Here is an 18,260-nt window from a genome sequence, read left to right as displayed (position 1 = left end):
GGGGATTAGTCATGTAGATGGGGATTAGTCATGTAGATGAGGGATTAGTCATGTAGAGGGGGGATTAGTCATGTAGATGGGGGATTAGTCATGTAGATGGGGGAGTTTGTTCATGTAGATGGGGGATTAGTCATGTAGATGGGGGGGATTAGTCATGTTGATGGAGGGATTAGTCATGTAGATGGGGCGATTAGTCATGTAGATGGGGGATTAGTCATGTAGATGAGGGATTAGTCATGTAGATGAGGGGATTAGTCATGTGGATGGGGGATTAGTCATGTAGATGGAGGGATTAGTCATGTAGATAGGGGGTCATGATGATTGGGTTTAATTAGTCATGTAGATGAGGAAAACTGAGTGATGTAGATAGGGGGGGGGGGGTTCATGATGATTGGGTTTAATTAGTCATGTAGATGTGGGGAACTGAGTCATGTAGATAGGGGGGAACTGAGTGATGTAGATGGGGGGGAACTGAGTAATGTAGATGGGGGGGACTGAGTCATATAGATGGGGGGGAACTGAGTCATGTAGATGGGGGGAACTGAGTCATGTAGAGTGGGGGGAACTGAGTCATGTAGATGGGGGGAACTGAGTCATATAGATGGGGGGAACTGAGTCATGTAGATGGGGTGGGACTGAGTCATGTAGATGAGGGGGCTGAGTCATGTAGATGGGGGAACTGAGTCATATAGATGGGGGGAACTGAGTCATGTAGATGGGGGGAACTGAGTCATGTAGATGAGGGGGCTGAGTCATGTAGATGGGGGGAACTGAGTCATGTAGATGGGGGGAACTGAGTCATGTAGATGGGGGGAACTGAGTAATGTAGATGGGGGGAACTGAGTCATATAGATGGGGGAACTGAGTCATGTAGATGGGGGGAACTGAGTCATATAGATGGGGGGAACTGAGTCATGTAGATGGGGGGAACTGAGTCATGTAGATGAGGGGGCTGAGTCATGTAGATGGGGGGAACTGAGTCATGTAGATGGGGGGAACTGAGTCATGTAGATGGGGGGAACTGAGTCATATAGATGGGGGAACTGAGTCATGTAGATGGGGGGGAACTGAGTCATGTAGATGGTGGGGAACTGAGTCATGTAGATGGGGGACTGAGTCGTGTAGATGGGGGGCTGAGCCATGTAGATGGGGGGACTGAGTCATGTAGATGGGGGGAACTGAGGCATGTAGATGGGGGGAACTGAGTCATGTAGATGGGGGAACTGAGTCATGTAGATGGGGGGAACTGAGTAATGTAGATGCTATATTAATGGGGGGGGAACTGAGTCATGTAGATGGGGGGACTGAGTCATGTAGATGGGGGAACTGAGTAATGTAGATGGGGGGAACTGAGTCATGTAGATGGGGGGAACTGAGTCATATAGATGGGGGGAACTGAGTCATGTAGATGGGGGGAACTGAGTCATGTAGATGGGGGAACTGAGTCATGTAGATGGGGGGAACTGAGTCATGTAGATGGGGTAACTGAGTCATGTAGATGGGGGGAACTGAGTCATGTAGATGGGGGAACTGAGTCATGTAGATGGGGGGCTGAGTCTAAATGTAGATGGGGGGCTGAGTCATGTAGATGGGGGGACTGAGTCATGTAGATGGGGGAACTGAGGCATGTAGATGGGGGAACTGAGGCATGTAGATGGGGGGGAACTGAGTCATGTAGATGGGGGGTGAACTGAGTCATGTAGATGGGGGGAGCTGAGTCATGTAGATGGGGGGCTGAGTCATGTAGATGGGGGGGGGCTGAGTCATGTAGATGGGGGGACTGAGTCATGTAGATGGGGGGGGGAGGATGAGTCATGTAGATGAGGGGGGCTGAGTCATGTAGATGGGGGGGAACTGAGTCATGTAGATGGGGGGGAACTGAGTCATGTAGATGGGGGGGCTGAGTCATGTAGATGGGGGGGAACTGAGTCATGTAGATGGGGGGGAACTGAGTCATGTAGATGGGGGGGAACTGAGTCATGTAGATGGGAGGGAACTGAGTCATGTAGATGGGGGGGCTGAGTCATGTAGATGGTGAGGAACTGAGTCATGTAGATGGGGGGGAACTGAGTCATGTAGATGGGGGGAACTGAGGCATGTAGATGGGGGAACTGAGTCATGTAGATGGGGGGGGAACTGAGTCATGTAGATGGGGGGACTGAGTCATGTAGATGGGGGGAACTGAGTCGTGTAGATGGGGGGGCTGAGTCGTGTAGATGGGGGGGCTGAGGCATGTAGATGGGGGGAACTGAGGCATGTAGATGGGGGGGAACTGAGGCATGTAGATGGGGGAACTGAGTCGTGTAGATGGGGGGGCTGAGTCGTGTAGATGGGGGGCTGAGGCATGTAGATGGGGGAACTGATGCATGTAGATGGGGGGAACTGAGGCATGTAGAGTGGGGGGAACTGAGGCATGTAGATGGGGGGAACTGAGGCATGTAGATGGGGGGAACTGAGGCATGTAGATGGGTGGAACTGAGTCATGTAGATGGGGGGAACTGAGTCATGTAGATGTGGGGGCTGAGTCATGTAGATGGGGGGGAACTGAGTCATGTAGATGGGGGGCTGAGTCGTGTAGATGGGGGGGGGCTGAGTCATGTAGATGGGGGGGACTGAGTCATGTAGACGGGGGGAGGATGAGTCATGTAGATGGGGGGCTGAGTCATGTAGATGGGGGGAACTGAGTCATGTAGATGGGGGGAACTGAGTCATGTAGATGGGGGGAACTGAGTCATGTAGATGGGGGGAACTGAGTCATGTAGATGGGGGAACTGAGTCATGTAGATGGGGGGAACTGAGTAATGTAGATGTAGGGGGGAACTGAGTCATGTAGATGGGGGCTGAGTCATGTAGATGGGGGGAACTGAGTCATGTAGATGGGGGGGAACTGAGTCATGTAGATGGGAGGGAACTGAGTCATGTAGATGGGGGGCTGAGTCATGTAGATGGGGGAACTGAGTCATGTAGATGGGGGGAACTGAGTCATGTAGATGGGGGGAAACTGAGTGATGTAGATGGGGGGCTGAGTCATGCAGATGGGGGGCTGAGTCGTGTAGATGCGGGGGGGGCTGAGTCATGTAGATGGGGGAGGATGAGTCGTGTAGATGGGGGGGAGGATGAGTCATGTATATGGGGGGAACTGAGTCATGTAGATGGGGGAAATTAGTCATGTAGATGGGGGAATTAGTTATGTTGATGGAGGGGGGTTATGAGCAGTTCAAAACCCAAGCCACACATGATCAAGTTTACCAGAAGGCACTTGAAAGTTTACCCGTTTTTTTGTTAGTTTTTTGGGGTTGGGGGACTAATTTGGTTGATTTATGAGGGTCATATTTACATCCATTGTTAGAGGACAGTAGAGAGAACCTGCCTGTAATTCCCCTCCAGTCCTACAGAGGGCAGAAACACCAGCGTCACTTCCTCTGAGAGCTGACGGTCACAACAAGAGGAGGAAGAGGCAGAAAGACCAGGGTTGTTGCGTCGTCTTCGACTGCAGCCTTGCGTGACAACACCAACCCGGATTCGTGTTTCTGGTATAGACATTTTTTCTTCTTCTTCCTCTCGAAGGGGACCAATCTTATATTTACACATTTCATCGACCAGTGTAAATGAACTGTTCTGTTTGATGTTTTAACTTGGATAAAAGTTCAGGAAAACCTTCTAATGGAGGCTTGCTGGGCAAAATGGCTGGGCTCTCTGAAATGTGAAACGTACACGGGTCAGCAGTGGTAGCAGAAATAACTGGGCGTTTTTATAATTCTTTATAACTCGCAGAAATACCGTTTATTTTCACCGCTGGGTACAAAACAGTTTTGTATCCATATGCGTTGGGATTGAATTTTATTACGGATACCTGCATTTTTTTTTATTTTTTTTACGACAGTTCCGTGTTGTTTTTATTTTCCTTCCCCCAAAACCTGCTGCTTGACTGATTTGGTCTGTTACTGCGGTCTGTTATTGTCTCGTCGTCAGCTGTGGATACTCTCACTGTTGGATGGGAACTGGCGAACAACAAGATATATATATATATACACGAAGCAACAGCCGACCGAACACATTTCAGAAGTTTGCTTTGGTGTGACAATTATATTTTTATATATATATATATATATGATCGATACCGATTTGTATACTGTGTACTTACTAATCTACATTAATTCTTAACACTCGGGCTATTATTGATATTCGACACGCCAATTATCGTGTTTTAATTCAATTAAAACTCGAAACCTTTTTTTATATTTACCAAAAATGTTATAACTATTATAAAACAGACACTTTTTTTCAGTTACCATTGGACACTGAATTTGTTTTTCTTGCAGGTAAATACCCACTAAATAAACCTGCAATCATGGGTGAATTCCTGAAATACATCGACTACGATCACAAGACCAGTTTCCTGAAGATGTTGAACCAGCAGAGGATGGAAGGGGACCACTGTGACGTTGTGGTTGTGGTGGAAAACGTTGAGTTCAGAGCTCACCGCTGTGTCCTGGCCGCCTGCAGCATCTACTTCAAGAAGCTGTTTAAAAAACAGAACGATGTGGACAACTCCATCGTGGAGCTCGACTTCATCCGTTCTGACATCTTCGAGGAGGTCCTCAATTACATGTACACCGCCAGGCTCGCCGTCCGCAAAAAGGACATCAACCTCATGATGTCATCCGGACAGGTCCTGGGGATCACGTTCCTCGACAACCTGTGTTCACAGAAACGTGAGCCCAATATGAAGCTGAGTCGCGAGAACCAGGCGCCAGGGGACGGTATGAGAGCCCAGGACGCAATCCTCAAAGAGCTGGCAATGGAGGAGGTGAGGAAGAACAGCTTCTACGATGGAGGGATGGAGGCCATGGGCTCTGGAGGGCCTCACGGGGTCCCTCCTCACTTCGGCGGGAACATGTCTAAAGACCCCCACAGCGCCCACGGCTGGACCTCCTCTTCCTCCTCCTCCAGCGATATGAAGCTTGACTACCTGCTGTACGGCCACCGCTCTGACGGCATCCACCCGGGAATGAAACCAGGCGGAGAAGGCCCCAAGAAAGACAAGTCCCACCTGGCCCACCGTCCGTTCGCTTGCGAGGTGTGCCCCAAAACCTTTACCACCCAGGCCCACCTCAAAGAGCACCTGAAGATCCACACGGGCTTTAAACCGCACCGCTGCCTGGTCTGTGGCAAGGCGTTCATACGAGGGCCCGACTTAAAGCGGCACGAGAGGGTCCACAGCAACGAGAGACCCTTCGGATGCCAGATGTGTGAAAAGGCCTTCAAGCACAAGTCCCACCTGCGAGACCACGAGCGGCAGCACCGAGGGGAGAGGCCCTTCAACTGCGGCTCCTGTGACAAGGCGTTCATCAAAGCGTCGGACCTGAAGCGCCACTGGAACACGATGCACAGCCAGCGCAGAACGCTGTCCCCCGCCCCTGCCGCCCCGGGCAGCATCCAGGGAGAAGCCGACACGCAGAGCCAGAGGGACTGGAAGCTAGAGGCTGGGCCACATTCGTAAGGACGGACTGTTACACAGACACACACACACACACACACACACACACCATGCGTATATAGTGACAGACACACACACATACATGCACTAACACTCATTAATACACATGTGCGCACACACACACACACACACACACACACACAAGCATCCATAAACACATGAATACAGGCCCTGTGATATGTACTGAGGTGTAACAATGACAAGATGGTGGGATCATACCGTGTCCATTACTGTAATGACATAATGGGCATGTAGTAAATATGATCCTATTGAATTGTATTTTATTGAATTGCTTAGGTTTTATTCGTGTAGAAAAAAATAATAGTAATGTTTAGGCTACTATCTACTACGACGACCATTAATGTATATTTTTCACATTTAAAAAATTTAAAAAAAAAAAAACATTTGTTGCTATTTAGACAGACAGGGTTCTTCTTATTATAACTTTATTTATTTTACTTTATTGAATATCAGTAACATTTAAGTGTTTTTTTGTTTGTTTAACCTTACTGTATTTTAAGACAACAACAATTCTCTGCATAACATTTAGTTGTGTATATCTTTTTACATGTGGATCTTAAATGGCTGTTTTTATTGTAATGATTATAGTGTGATATTACACTGTAGGAGTCACCATTCTGCTTTTGATACATACAGGTTATACCAAAGGGCCTTCGATAGACAGCCGGGTAACAGGTTAATACCATGTCGGTTCTGGAAATAAACCACCATTACAAGTCAAATTTTCCATCATTTGTGGAAAATACATACATGAAAATTATTGGAATTTTCAGTTTGCTTGCGGAATTGAAGTGGATTTTACCCCTAACCTTTGACAAGCAGTCTGAAGGGGGCTGTTCATTGTCTGTTCAGCCCAAGCAGCATGAGTCCGACCAGATTTACTGTTATACAGTATCACTAGCCTATCATCAGAGAGAGATACCACATCTGTAGCAGTAGCCTGTCATCAGAGAGAGATACCACATCTGTATCAGTAGCCTGTCATCAGAGAGAGATACCACATCTGTATCAGTAGCCTGTCATCAGAGAGAGATACCACATCTGTATCAGTAGCCTGTCAGAGAGAGATACCACATCTGTATCAGTAGCCTGTCAGAGAGAGATACCACATCTGTATCAGTAGCCTGTCATCAGAGAGAGATACCACATCTGTAGCAGTAGCCTGTCATCAGAGAGAGATACCACATCTGTATCAGTAGCCTGTCAGAGAGAGATACCACATCTGTATCAGTAGCCTGTCAGAGAGAGATACCACATCTGTAGCAGTAGCCTGTCATCAGAGAGAGATACCACATCTGTATCAGTAGCCTGTCAGAGAGAGATACCACATCTGTATCAGAAGCCTGTCATCAGAGAGAGATACCACATCTGTATCAGTAGCCTGTCATCAGAGAGAGATACCACATCTGTATCAGTAGCCTGTCAGAGAGAGATACCACATCTGTATCAGTAGCCTGTAATCAGAGAGAGATACCACATCTGTAGCAGTAGCCTGTCATCAGAGAGAGATACCACATCTGTATCAGTAGCCTGTCAGAGAGAGATACCACATCTGTATCAGTAGCCTGTCATCAGAGAGAGATACCACATCTGTATCAGTAGCCTGTCAGAGAGAGATACCACATCTGTATCAGTAGCCTGTAATCAGAGAGAGATACCACATCTGTAGCAGTAGCCTGTCATCAGAGAGAGATACCACATCTGTATCAGTAGCCTGTCATCAGAGAGAGATACCACATCTGTATCAGTAGCCTGTCAGAGAGAGATACCACATCTGTATCAGTAGCCTGTCATCAGAGAGAGATACCACATCTGTAGCAGTAGCCTGTCATCAGAGAGAGATACCACATCTGTATCAGTAGCCTGTCAGAGAGATACCACATCTGTATCAGTAGCCTGTCAGAGAGAGATACCACATCTGTAGCAGTAGCCTGTCATCAGAGAGAGATACCACATCGGTATCAGTAGCCTGTCAGAGAGATACCACATCTGTATCAGTAGCCTGTCAGAGAGAGATACCACATCTGTAGCAGTAGCCTGTCATCAGAGAGAGATACCACATCTGTATCAGTAGCCTGTCAGAGAGAGATACCACATCTGTATCAGTAGCCTGTCATCAGAGAGAGATACCACATCTGTATCAGTAGCCTGTCATCAGAGAGAGATACCACATCTGTAGCAGTAGCCTGTCATCAGAGAGAGATACCACATCTGTAGCAGTAGCCTGTCATCAGAGAGAGATACCACATCTGTATCAGTAGCCTGTCAGAGAGAGATACCACATCTGTATCAGTAGCCTGTCATCAGAGAGAGATACCACATCTGTAGCAGTAGCCTGTCATCAGAGAGAGATACCACATCTGTAGCAGTAGCCTGTCATCAGAGAGAGATACCACATCTGTATCAGTAGCCTGTCAGAGAGAGATACCACATCTGTATCAGTAGCCTGTCAGAGAGAGATACCACATCTGTATCAGTAGCCTGTCAGAGAGAGATACCACATCTGTATCAGAGAGCGATCGATACACCACGTCTGTATATACTGTAGCTTGACTAGTTGCACAATTAAAATATTTAGGACACACAATTATGATGTATGCACATATAAACGTTGTTCTCTTACACATTTGATGAATAGATTGTTTTTGGGGGGGGGGCATTGTTATGATCTGATTTCTTTTGTTTGTAAATGCATTTTCATGAGGGCGTTACTTAGTATATGGTAAATAGTTATGACTGTAACCCAGAATTCACTAACAATGTATATTTATGTCAATACACATTCTATAGCAGTTACGGAATTGTTTTTCTTGTGTCTGATTCAATTACAGTAACTTTGGATAATATTAGTTCGGGGAGATTTAGGGTTCGTCCCCAATTTGGTGCCATTTGAGACGCACACATAGACTAAATCAAATCAAAATGTATTTATAAAGCCCTTCGTACATCAGCTGATATCTCAAAGTGCTGTACAGAAACTCAGCCTAAAACCCCCAAACAGCAAGCAATGCAGGTGTAGAAGCACGGTGGCTAGGAAAAACTCCCTGGAAAGGCCAAAACCTCGGAAGAAACCTAGAGAGGAACCAGACTATGTGGGGTGGCCAGTCCTCTTCTGGCTGTGCCGGGTGGAGAGGAACCAGGCTCTGAGGGGTGGCCAGTCCTCTTCTGGTTGTGCCGGGAAGAGGACTACAGTGTTAATTTATCCCAAACCAGAAACGTGTGTCTAGAGGGTTTCGTGACATCCAGAGCCCAATTTTCATTCTCCCTCTCGCTCTCTTTCCTCCTCCTCCTCCTCCTCCTCTCTTTCTCTTCTCACGGAAGCATGCAGTCGTTCACAGCACGCGACCCCATCAGTGTGTATTGGAGGATATTTCCTCACCAATCCAATGCTTTTAAATCCTTGTCGAGGAGGAGAATAGGAACTGGGTTCTGGGAAGCCCATTTGGAGCAAATATTATATCCTTTTGTAAACATACATAGACCTGGACTTACGTTTTACTAACAGAACATTTATAACAGAGCAACAAGTAGAGAGATGTGGTACCAATTTGTAAGTCGCTCTGGATAAGAGCGTCTGCTAAATGACTTAAATGTAAATGTAACATGTCAAGTTATGATTTCATGAGCTGAAGTAAATTATCCCAGAAATTTGCCAGACACACAAAAAAGTATTTCGCTCAAATGTTGTGCCAAGTCCCTGTCAGTGACAGTTGGCATATCAAGAAGCTGATTAAACAGCATGATCATTGCACAGGTGCACCTTGTGCTGGGGACAATAAAAGGCCACTCTACGATGTGCAGTTTTGTCTCACACAACACAATGCCACAGATGTCTCGTGCAATTGGCATACTGACTGCAGGAATGTCCACCATAGCTGTTGCAATATAATTTAATGTTCATTTTACCATAAGCCTCCTTCAACGTCGTTTCAGAGAATTTTGCAGAACGTCCAACCGGCCTCACAACCGCAGACCACTTGTAACCACGGCAGCCCAGGACCTCTGCATCGGGCTTCTTCACCTGCGGGATTGTCTGAGACCAGCCACCCAGACAGCTGATGAACATTTGTATTATTTCTGTCCTTTGAGTGCAACTACCACATAGTTTAGAGGGAGCTACTACCAATTAGCTATGAGGGAAAGGATATACTACAATCTAGTTTAGAGGGAGCTACTACCAACTAGTTTAGAGGGAGCTACTACCAACTAGCTTAGAGGGAGCTACTACCAACTAGCTTAGAGGGAGCTACTACCAACTAGTTTAGAGGGAGCTACTACCAACTAGCTTAGAGGGAGCAACTACCACTTATTTAGAGGGAGCTAACACCAACTAGCTATGAGGGGAAAATATATACTACAACCTAGTTTATAGGGAGCTAGTGTAACCGATGAGAAATGGCTAGCGAGTTAGCGGTGGTGCGCACTAATAGCGTTTCAAGCGGTGACGTCACTTGCTCTGTTCCCCCCCCCGAGGCTTTTGTGGAGCGATGGGTAACGATGCTTCCTGGGTGACTGTTGTTGATGTGTGCAGAGGGTCCCTGGTTCGGGCGAGTGGACGGTCTAAAGTTATACTGTTACACTACTACCACCTAGCTTAGAGAGAAAGGAACTGCTTCCACCTAGTTTATAGGGAAAGGAGCTACTAACACCTAGTTTAGAGGGAGCTAATACTACCTAGTTTAGAGGGAGCTAATACTACCTAGTTTAGAGGGAGCTAATACTACCTAGTTTAGAGAGAAAGGAGCTACTACCACCTAGCTTTTGGGGAAAGGAGCTACTACCACCCAGCTTTAGGGAAAGGAGCTACTACCACTTAGCTTAAAGGGAAAGGAGCTACTACCACCTAGCTTAAAGGGAAAGGAGCTACTACCACTTAGCTTAAAGGGAAAGGAGCTACTACCACCTAGCTTAAAGGGAAAGGAGCTACTACCACTTAGCTTAAAGGGAAAGGAGCTACTACCACCTAGCTTAAAGGGAAAGGAGCCTATACCACCTAGCTTTTAGGAAAGGAGCTACTTCCACCTAGCTTAAAGGGAGCTAATACCACCTAACATAGGGAGCTACTACCACCTAGCTTTTGGGGAAAGGAGCTACTACCACCTAGCTTAAAGGGAAAGGAGCTACTACCACCCAGCTTTAGGAAAAGGAGCTACTACCACTTAGCTTAAAGGGAAGGGAGCCTATACCACCTAGCTTATAAGGAGCTAATACCACCTAGCTTTTAGGGAAAGGAGCTACTTCCACCTAGCTTAAAGGGAAAGGAGCTGCTACCAACTAGTTTATAGAGAGAAAGGAGCTACTACCACCTAGCTTAGAGGGAGCTACTACCACCGAGCTCAGAGGGAGCTACTACCACCTAGTTTAGAGGGAGCTACTACCACCGAGCTCAGAGGGAGCTACTACCACCGAGCTCAGAGGGAGCTACTACCACCTAGCTCAGAGGGAGCTACAACCACCTAGCTCAGAGGGAGCGGAGCTACTACCACCTAGTTTATCTGGAGCTACTACCACCTTGTTTATCTGGAGCTACTACCACCTAGCTTAGAGGGATGTACTACTACCTCGTTTAGAGGGAGCTAATACCACCTACCTTATATAGAGCTACTACCACCTAGCTCAGAGGGAGCGGAGCTACTACCAACTAGCTTAGAGGGAGCTACTACCACCTAGCTTAGAGGGAGCTACTACCACCTAGCTTAGAGAGAGCTACTACCACCCAGTTTAGAGGAGCTACTACCACCTAGTTTAGAGAGAGCTACTACCACCCAGTTTAGAGGGAGCGGATCTACTACCACTTAGCTTAGAGGGAGCTACTACCACCTAGTTTAGAGGAGCGGATCTACTACCACTTAGCTTAGAGGGAGCTACTACCACCTAGTTTAGAGGAGCGGATCTACTACCACTTAGCTTAGAGGGAGCTAATACCAACTAGCTATGAGGGAAAGGATATACTACAATCTAGTTTAGAGGAGCTACTACCAACTAGCTTAGAGGAGCAACTACCACTTATTTAGAGGAGCTAACACCAACTAGCTATGAGGGGAAAATATATACTACAACCTAGTTTATAGGGAGCTAGTGTAACCGATGAGAAATGGCTAGCGAGTTAGCGGTGGTGCGCACTAATAGCGTTTCAAGCGGTGACGTCACTTGCTCTGTTCCCCCCCCCGAGGCTTTTGTGGAGCGATGGGTAACGATGCTTCCTGGGTGACTGTTGTTGATGTGTGCAGAGGGTCCCTGGTTCGGGCGAGTGGACGGTCTAAAGTTATACTGTTACACTACTACCACCTAGCTTAGAGAGAAAGGAACTGCTTCCACCTAGTTTATAGGGAAAGGAGCTACTAACACCTAGTTTAGAGGAGCTAATACTACCTAGTTTAGAGGGAGCTAATACTACCTAGTTTAGAGAGAGCTAATACTACCTAGTTTAGAGAGAAAGGAGCTACTACCACCTAGCTTTTGGGGAAAGGAGCTACTACCACCCAGCTTTAGGGAAAGGAGCTACTACCACTTAGCTTAAAGGGAAAGGAGCTACTACCACTTAGCTTAAAGGGAAAGGAGCTACTACCACCTAGCTTAAAGGGAAAGGAGCTACTACCACCCAGCTTTAGGAAAAGGAGCTACTACCACTTAGCTTAAAGGGAAAGGAGCCTATACCACCTAGCTTTTAGGGAAAGGAGCTACTTCCACCTAGCTTAAAGGGAGCTAATACCACCTAACATAGGGAGCTACTACCACCTAGCTTTTGGGGAAAGGAGCTACTACCACCTAGCTTAAAGGGAAAGGAGCTACTACCACCCAGCTTTAGGAAAAGGAGCTACTACCACTTAGCTTAAAGGGAAGGGAGCCTATACCACCTAGCTTATAAGGAGCTAATACCACCTAGCTTTTAGGGAAAGGAGCTACTTCCACCTAGCTTAAAGGGAAAGGAGCTGCTACCAACTAGTTTATAGAGAGAAAGGAGCTACTACCACCTAGCTTAGAGGGAGCTACTACCACCGAGCTCAGAGGAGCTACTACCACCTAGTTTAGAGGAGCTACTACCACCGAGCTCAGAGGAGCTACTACCACCGAGCTCAGAGGGAGCTACTACCACCTAGCTCAGAGGAGCTACAACCACCTAGCTCAGAGGGAGCGGAGCTACTACCACCTAGTTTATCTGGAGCTACTACCACCTTGTTTATCTGGAGCTACTACCACCTAGCTTAGAGGGATGTACTACTACCTCGTTTAGAGGGAGCTAATACCACCTACCTTATATAGAGCTACTACCACCTAGCTCAGAGGGAGCGGAGCTACTACCACCTAGTTTATCTGGAGCTACTACCACCTTGTTTATCTGGAGCTACTACCACCTAGCTTAGAGGGAGCTACTACCACCTAGCTTAGAGTGAGCTACTACCACCTAGTTTAGAGGGAGTGGAGCTACTACCCCCTAGCTTAGAGGGAGCTACTACCACCTAGCTTAGAGGGAGCTACTACCAGCTTGTTTATCTGGAGCTACTACCACCTAGCTTAGAGAAGGCTACTACCACCTAGCTTAGTTGGAGATCCTACCACCTAGCTTAGAGGGAGCTACTACCACCTAGTTTAGAGGGAGCGGAGCTACTACCCCCTAGCTTAGAGGGGGCTACTACGACCTAGCTTAGAGAAGGCTACTACCACCTAGCTTAGTTGGAGATCCTACCACCTACCTTAGAGGGAGCCACAACCACCTAGCTTAGAGGGAGCTACTACCACCTAGCTTAGAGGGAGCTAATACCACCTAGCTTAGAGGGAGCTAATACCACCTAGCTTTTATAGATCTAATACCACCTAGCTTAGAGGGAGCTACTACCACCTAGCTTATATAGAGCTACTACCACCTAGCTTGAGGGAGCGGAGCTTCTACCACCGAGCTTAGAGGGATCTACTACTACCTAGTTTAGAGGGAGCTAATACCACCTACCTTATATAGAGCTACTACCACCTAGCTTAGAGGGAGCTACTACCACCTAGTTTAGAGGGAGCGGAGCTACTACTACCTAGCTTATAGGGAGCTACTACCACCTAGTTTAGAGGGAGCGGAGCTACTACCACCTAGTTTATCTGGAGCAACTACCACCTTGTTTATCTGGAGCTACTACCACCTAGCTTAGAGGGAGCTACCACCACCTAGTTTATATAGAGCTTCCACCACCTTAGCTTAGAGGGAGCTACTACCACCTAGCTTAGTTGGAGCTCCTACCACCTACCTTAGAGGGAGCTACAACCACCTTGCTTAGAGGGAGCAACTACCACCTAGCTTATATAGAGCTAATACCACCTAGCTTGGAGGCAGCAATTACCACCTAGCTTATATGGAGCTACTACCACCTAGTTTATAGGGAGCTAATACCACCTAGCTTGGAGGGAGCTACTACCACCTAGCTTGGAGGGAGCTACTACCACCTAGCTTGGAGGGAGCTACTACCACCTAGTTTAGAGGGAGCTACTACCACCTAGCTTAGAGAGAGTTACTACCACCCAGTTTAGAGGGAGCTAATTCCACCTAGTTTAGAAGGAGCTGAGCTACTACTACCTAGCTTAGAGGGAGCTACTACCACCTAGTTTAGAGGGAGCGGAGCTACTACCACCTAGTTTAGAGGGAGCTACTACCACCTTGTTTATCTGGAGCTACTACCACCAAGCTTAGAGGGAGCTACTACCACCTAGCTTAGAGGGAGCTACCACCACCTAGTTTATATAGAGCTTCCACCACCTAGCTTAGAGGGAGCTACTACCACCTAGTTTAGAGGGAGCTACTACCACCTAGCTTAGAGGGAGCTACTACCACCTAGTTTAGAGGGAGCTACTACCACCTAGTTTATATAGAGCTACTACCACCTAGCTTAGAGGGAGCTTCCACCACCTAGTTTATATAGAGCTAATACCACCTAGCTTAGAGGGAGCTAATTCCACCTATCTTAGAGGGAGCTAATTCCACTTAGTTTAGAGGGAGCTAATTCCACCTAGTTTAGAGGGAGCTAATTCCACCTAGTTTAGAGGGAGCTAATTCCACCTATCTTAAAGGGAGCTACCACCACCTCGTTTATATAGATCTACTACCACCTAGCTTAGAGGGAGCTAATTCCACCTATCTTAGAGGGAGCTAATTCCACCTAGTTTAGAGGGAGCTAATTCCACCTACCTTAAAAGGTAAAGGGAGCTACCACCACTTAGTTTAGAGGGAGCTAATACCACCTAGCTTAGAGGGAGCTAATTCCACCTAGTTTAGAGGGAGCTTCTAATGTTATGCTTTCTTTCCACTTATTCCTGCATTTTGAAACAAGTTCCTAGTCTACTCTTTCTAACACTAGATGGTGCCCTGCTCACAGATTGAGATTCCCTACTCTCTCCGTCCCTCTCTGTTTATATAAGTTGTTGATATCTCTCTCTCTCTCTCTCTCTCTCTCTCTCTCTCTCTCTCTCCTCTCTCTCTCCCTTTCTCTCTCTCTCTCTCTCTCTCTCTCTCTCTCTCTCTCTCTCTCTCTCTCTCTCTCTCTCTCTCTCTCCCTCTCTCTGTCTCTCTCTCTCTCTCTCTCTCTGTTTATGTAAGTTGAAGTTGTTGATCTCTCTCTCTCCTCTCTCTCCTCTCTCTCCTCTCTCTCTCTCTGTTTATATAAGTTGTAGTTGTTGATCTCTCCCTCTCTCTCTCTCTCTCTTTCTCCCTCCTGTTTATATAAGTTGTTGATCTCTCTCTCTCTCCCTCTCTCTTTCTCTCTCTCTCTCTCTCTCTCTCTCTCTCTCTCTCTCTCTCTCTCCGTCTCTCGCTCTCTCTCTCTCTCTCTCTCTTCTCTCTCTCTTCAGGGGCTTTATTGGCATGGGAAACATGTGTTAACATTGCCAAAGCAAGTGAGGTAGATAATATACAAAGTGAATATAATAAAATGAAATAAACAATACAAATTAACAGTAAACATTACACACAGAAGTTTCAAAACAATAAAGACATTACAAATGTCATATTATATACAGTGTTGTAACAATGTACAAATGGTTAAAGTACAAAAGGGAAAATAAATCAACATAAATTTGGGTGGTATTTACAATGGTGTTTGTTCTTCACTGGTTGACCTTGTGGCAACAAATCTTGCTGCTGTGGTGGCACACTGTGGGATTTCACCCAGTAGATGTGGGAGTTTATCAAAATTGGGTTTGTTTTCAAATTCTTTGTGGATCTGTGTAATCTGAGGCCTGCTCGCCTCCCTACCACTGAGGAAGTACAGTTCCCGCTCAGCCCAGTCAAAACTGTTCGCTGCTCTGGCCCCCCAATGGTGGAACAAACTCCCTCACGACGCCAGGACAGCGGAGTCAATCACCACCTTCCGAAGACACCTGAAACCCCACCTCTTCAAGGAATACCTAGGATAGGGTAAGTAATCCTTCTCACCCCCCTAAAAAGATTTAGATGCACTATTGTAAAGTGGCTGTTCCACTGGATGTCATAAGGTGTATGCACCAATTTGTAAGTCGCTCTGGACAAGAGCGTCTGCTAAATGACTTAAATGTAAATGTAAATATGTCTCTCTAATATGGTCATACATTGGGCAGGAGGTTAGGAAGTGCAGCTCAGTTTCCACCTCATTTTGTGGGCAGTGAGCACATAGCCTGTCTTCTCTTGAGAGCCAGGTCTGCCTATGACGGCCTTTCTCAATAGCAAGGCTATGCTCACTGAGTCTGTACATAGTCAAAGCTTTCCTTAAGTTTGGGTCAATCATAGTGGTCAGGTATTCTGCCACTGTGTAGTCTCTGTTTAGGGCTAAATAGCATTCTAGTTTGCTCTGTGTTTTTGTTAATTCTTTACAATGTGTCAAGTAATTATCTTTTTGTTTTCTCATAATTTGGTTGGGTCTAATTGTGCTGCTGTCCCAGGGCTCTGTGGGGTGTGTTTGTGTTTGTGAACAGAGCCCCAGGACCAGCTTGCTTAGGGGACTCTTCTCCAGGTTCATCTCTCTGTTTGTGATGGCTTTGTTATGGAAGGTTTGTGAATCGCTTCCTTTTAGGTGGTTGGGCAATAAAGGGCAATGGGCTCTATGACTGATTCAAGTATTTTTAGCCAGATCCTAATTGGTATGTTGAATTTTATGTTCCTTTTGATGGCATAGAATGCCCTTCTTGCCTTGTCACTCAGATCATTCATAGCTTTGTGGAAGTTACCTGTGGCGCTGATGTTTAGGCCAAGGTATGTATAGTTTAGATAGATAGAGTATCTATCTCTCCATCTATCTAAATCAAATCAAATCAAATTTTATTTGTCACATACACATGGTTAGCAGATGTTAATGCGAGTGTAGCGAAATGCTTGTGCTTCTAGTTCCGACAGTGCAGTGATAACCAACAAGTAATCTAACTAACAATTCCAAAACTACTGTCTTATACACAGTGTAAGGGGATAAAGAATATGTACATAAGGATATATGAATGAGTGATGGTACAGGGCAGCATACAGTAGATGGTATCGAGTACAGTATATACATATGAGATGAGTATGTAGACAAAGTAAACAAAGTGGCATAGTTAAAGTGGCTAGTGATACATGTATTACATAAGGATGCAGTCGATGATATAGAGTACAGTATATACGTATGCATATGAGATGAATAATGTAGGGTAAGTAACATTATATAAGGTAGCATTGTTTAAAGTGTCTAGTGATATATTTACATAATTTCCCATCAATTCCCATTATTAAAGTGGCTGGAGTTGGGTCAGTGTCAATGACAGTGTGTTGGCAGCAGCCACTCAATGTTAGTGATGACTGTTTAACAGTCTGATGGCCTTGAGATAGAAGCTGTTTTTCAGTCTCTCGGTCCCAGCTTTGATGCACCTGTACTGACCTCGCCTTCTGGATGATAGCGGGGTGAACAGGCAGTGGTTCGGGTGGTTGATGTCCTTGATGATCTTTATGGCCTTCCTGTAACATCGGGTGGTGTAGGTGTCCTGGAGGGCAGGTAGTTTGCCCCCGGTGATGCGTTGTGCAGACCTCACTACCCTCTGGAGAGCCTTACGGTTGAGGCGGAGCAGTTGCCGTACCAGGCGGTGATACAGCCCGCCAGGATGCTCTCGATTGTGCATCTGTAGAAGTTTGTGAGTGCTTTTGGTGACAAGCCGAATTTCTTCAGCCTCCTGAGGTTGAAGAGGCGCTGCTGCGCCTTCTTCACGACGCTGTCAGTGTGAGTGGACCAATTCAGTTTGTCTGTGATGTGTTTGCCGAGGAACTTAAAACTTGCTACCCTCTCCACTACTGTTCCATCGATGTGGATAGGGGGGTGTTCCCTCTGCTGTTTCCTGAAGTCCACAATCATCTCCTTAGTTTTGTTGACGTTGAGTGTGAGTGTGAGGTTATTTTCCTGACACCACACTCCGAGGGCCCTCACCTCCTCCCTGTAAGCCGTCTCGTCGTTGTTGGTAATAAAGCCTACCACTGTTGTGTCTTCCGCAAACTTGATGATTGTGTTGGAGGCGTGCGTGGCCACGCAGTCGTGGGTGAACAGGGAGTACAGGAGAGGGCTCAGAACGCACCCTTGTGGGGCCCCCGTGTTGAGGATCAGCGGGGAGGAGATGTTGTTGCCTACCCTCACCACCTGGGGCGGCCCGTCAGGAAGTCCAGTACCCAGTTGCACAGGGCGGGGTCGAGACCCAGGGTCTCGAGCTTGATGACGAGCTTGGAGGGTACTATGGTGTTGAATGCCGAGCTGTAGTCGATGAACAGCATTCT

At 46.7% G+C, this 18,260-nt stretch overlaps 2 protein-coding genes across 3 annotated transcripts in view; both read left to right on the top strand.

The window, feature by feature from the left end:
- Positions 1-3,416: 3,416 nt before the first annotated feature.
- LOC118381883 (zinc finger and BTB domain-containing protein 14-like) lies at positions 3,417-8,317 on the top strand. 2 transcript variants are annotated; one of them, XM_035768766.2, is made up of 2 exons: positions 3,417-3,533; positions 4,323-8,317. In XM_035768766.2, exon 2 carries the CDS (start codon positions 4,352-4,354, stop codon positions 5,501-5,503), a length of 1,152 nt encoding a protein of 383 aa, XP_035624659.2. In that variant the 5' UTR covers positions 3,417-3,533; positions 4,323-4,351; the 3' UTR covers positions 5,504-8,317. The 2 variants fall into 2 exon arrangements, with proteins under 2 accessions (XP_035624659.2, XP_035624660.2); XM_035768767.2 differs by lacking the exon at positions 3,417-3,533 and adding an exon at positions 3,591-4,075.
- Positions 8,318-8,843: 526 nt separating this feature from the next.
- LOC127911128 (trichohyalin-like) overlaps positions 8,844-18,260 on the top strand; it is an 11,740-nt gene continuing 2,323 nt past the window's right edge. Inside the window, exon 1 of the mRNA XM_052477389.1 lies at positions 8,844-8,878. Coding sequence (XP_052333349.1) covers positions 8,844-8,878 — 35 coding nt within the window. The remainder of the gene's footprint in view (positions 8,879-18,260) is intronic.

Source organism: Oncorhynchus keta, chromosome 23 (genome assembly GCF_023373465.1).
Source record: "Oncorhynchus keta strain PuntledgeMale-10-30-2019 chromosome 23, Oket_V2, whole genome shotgun sequence".
NCBI lineage: Eukaryota > Metazoa > Chordata > Actinopteri > Salmoniformes > Salmonidae > Oncorhynchus > Oncorhynchus keta.
The sequence above is the reverse complement of the archived record's forward strand: the minus strand, read 5'-3'. Positions and strand labels throughout refer to the sequence as shown.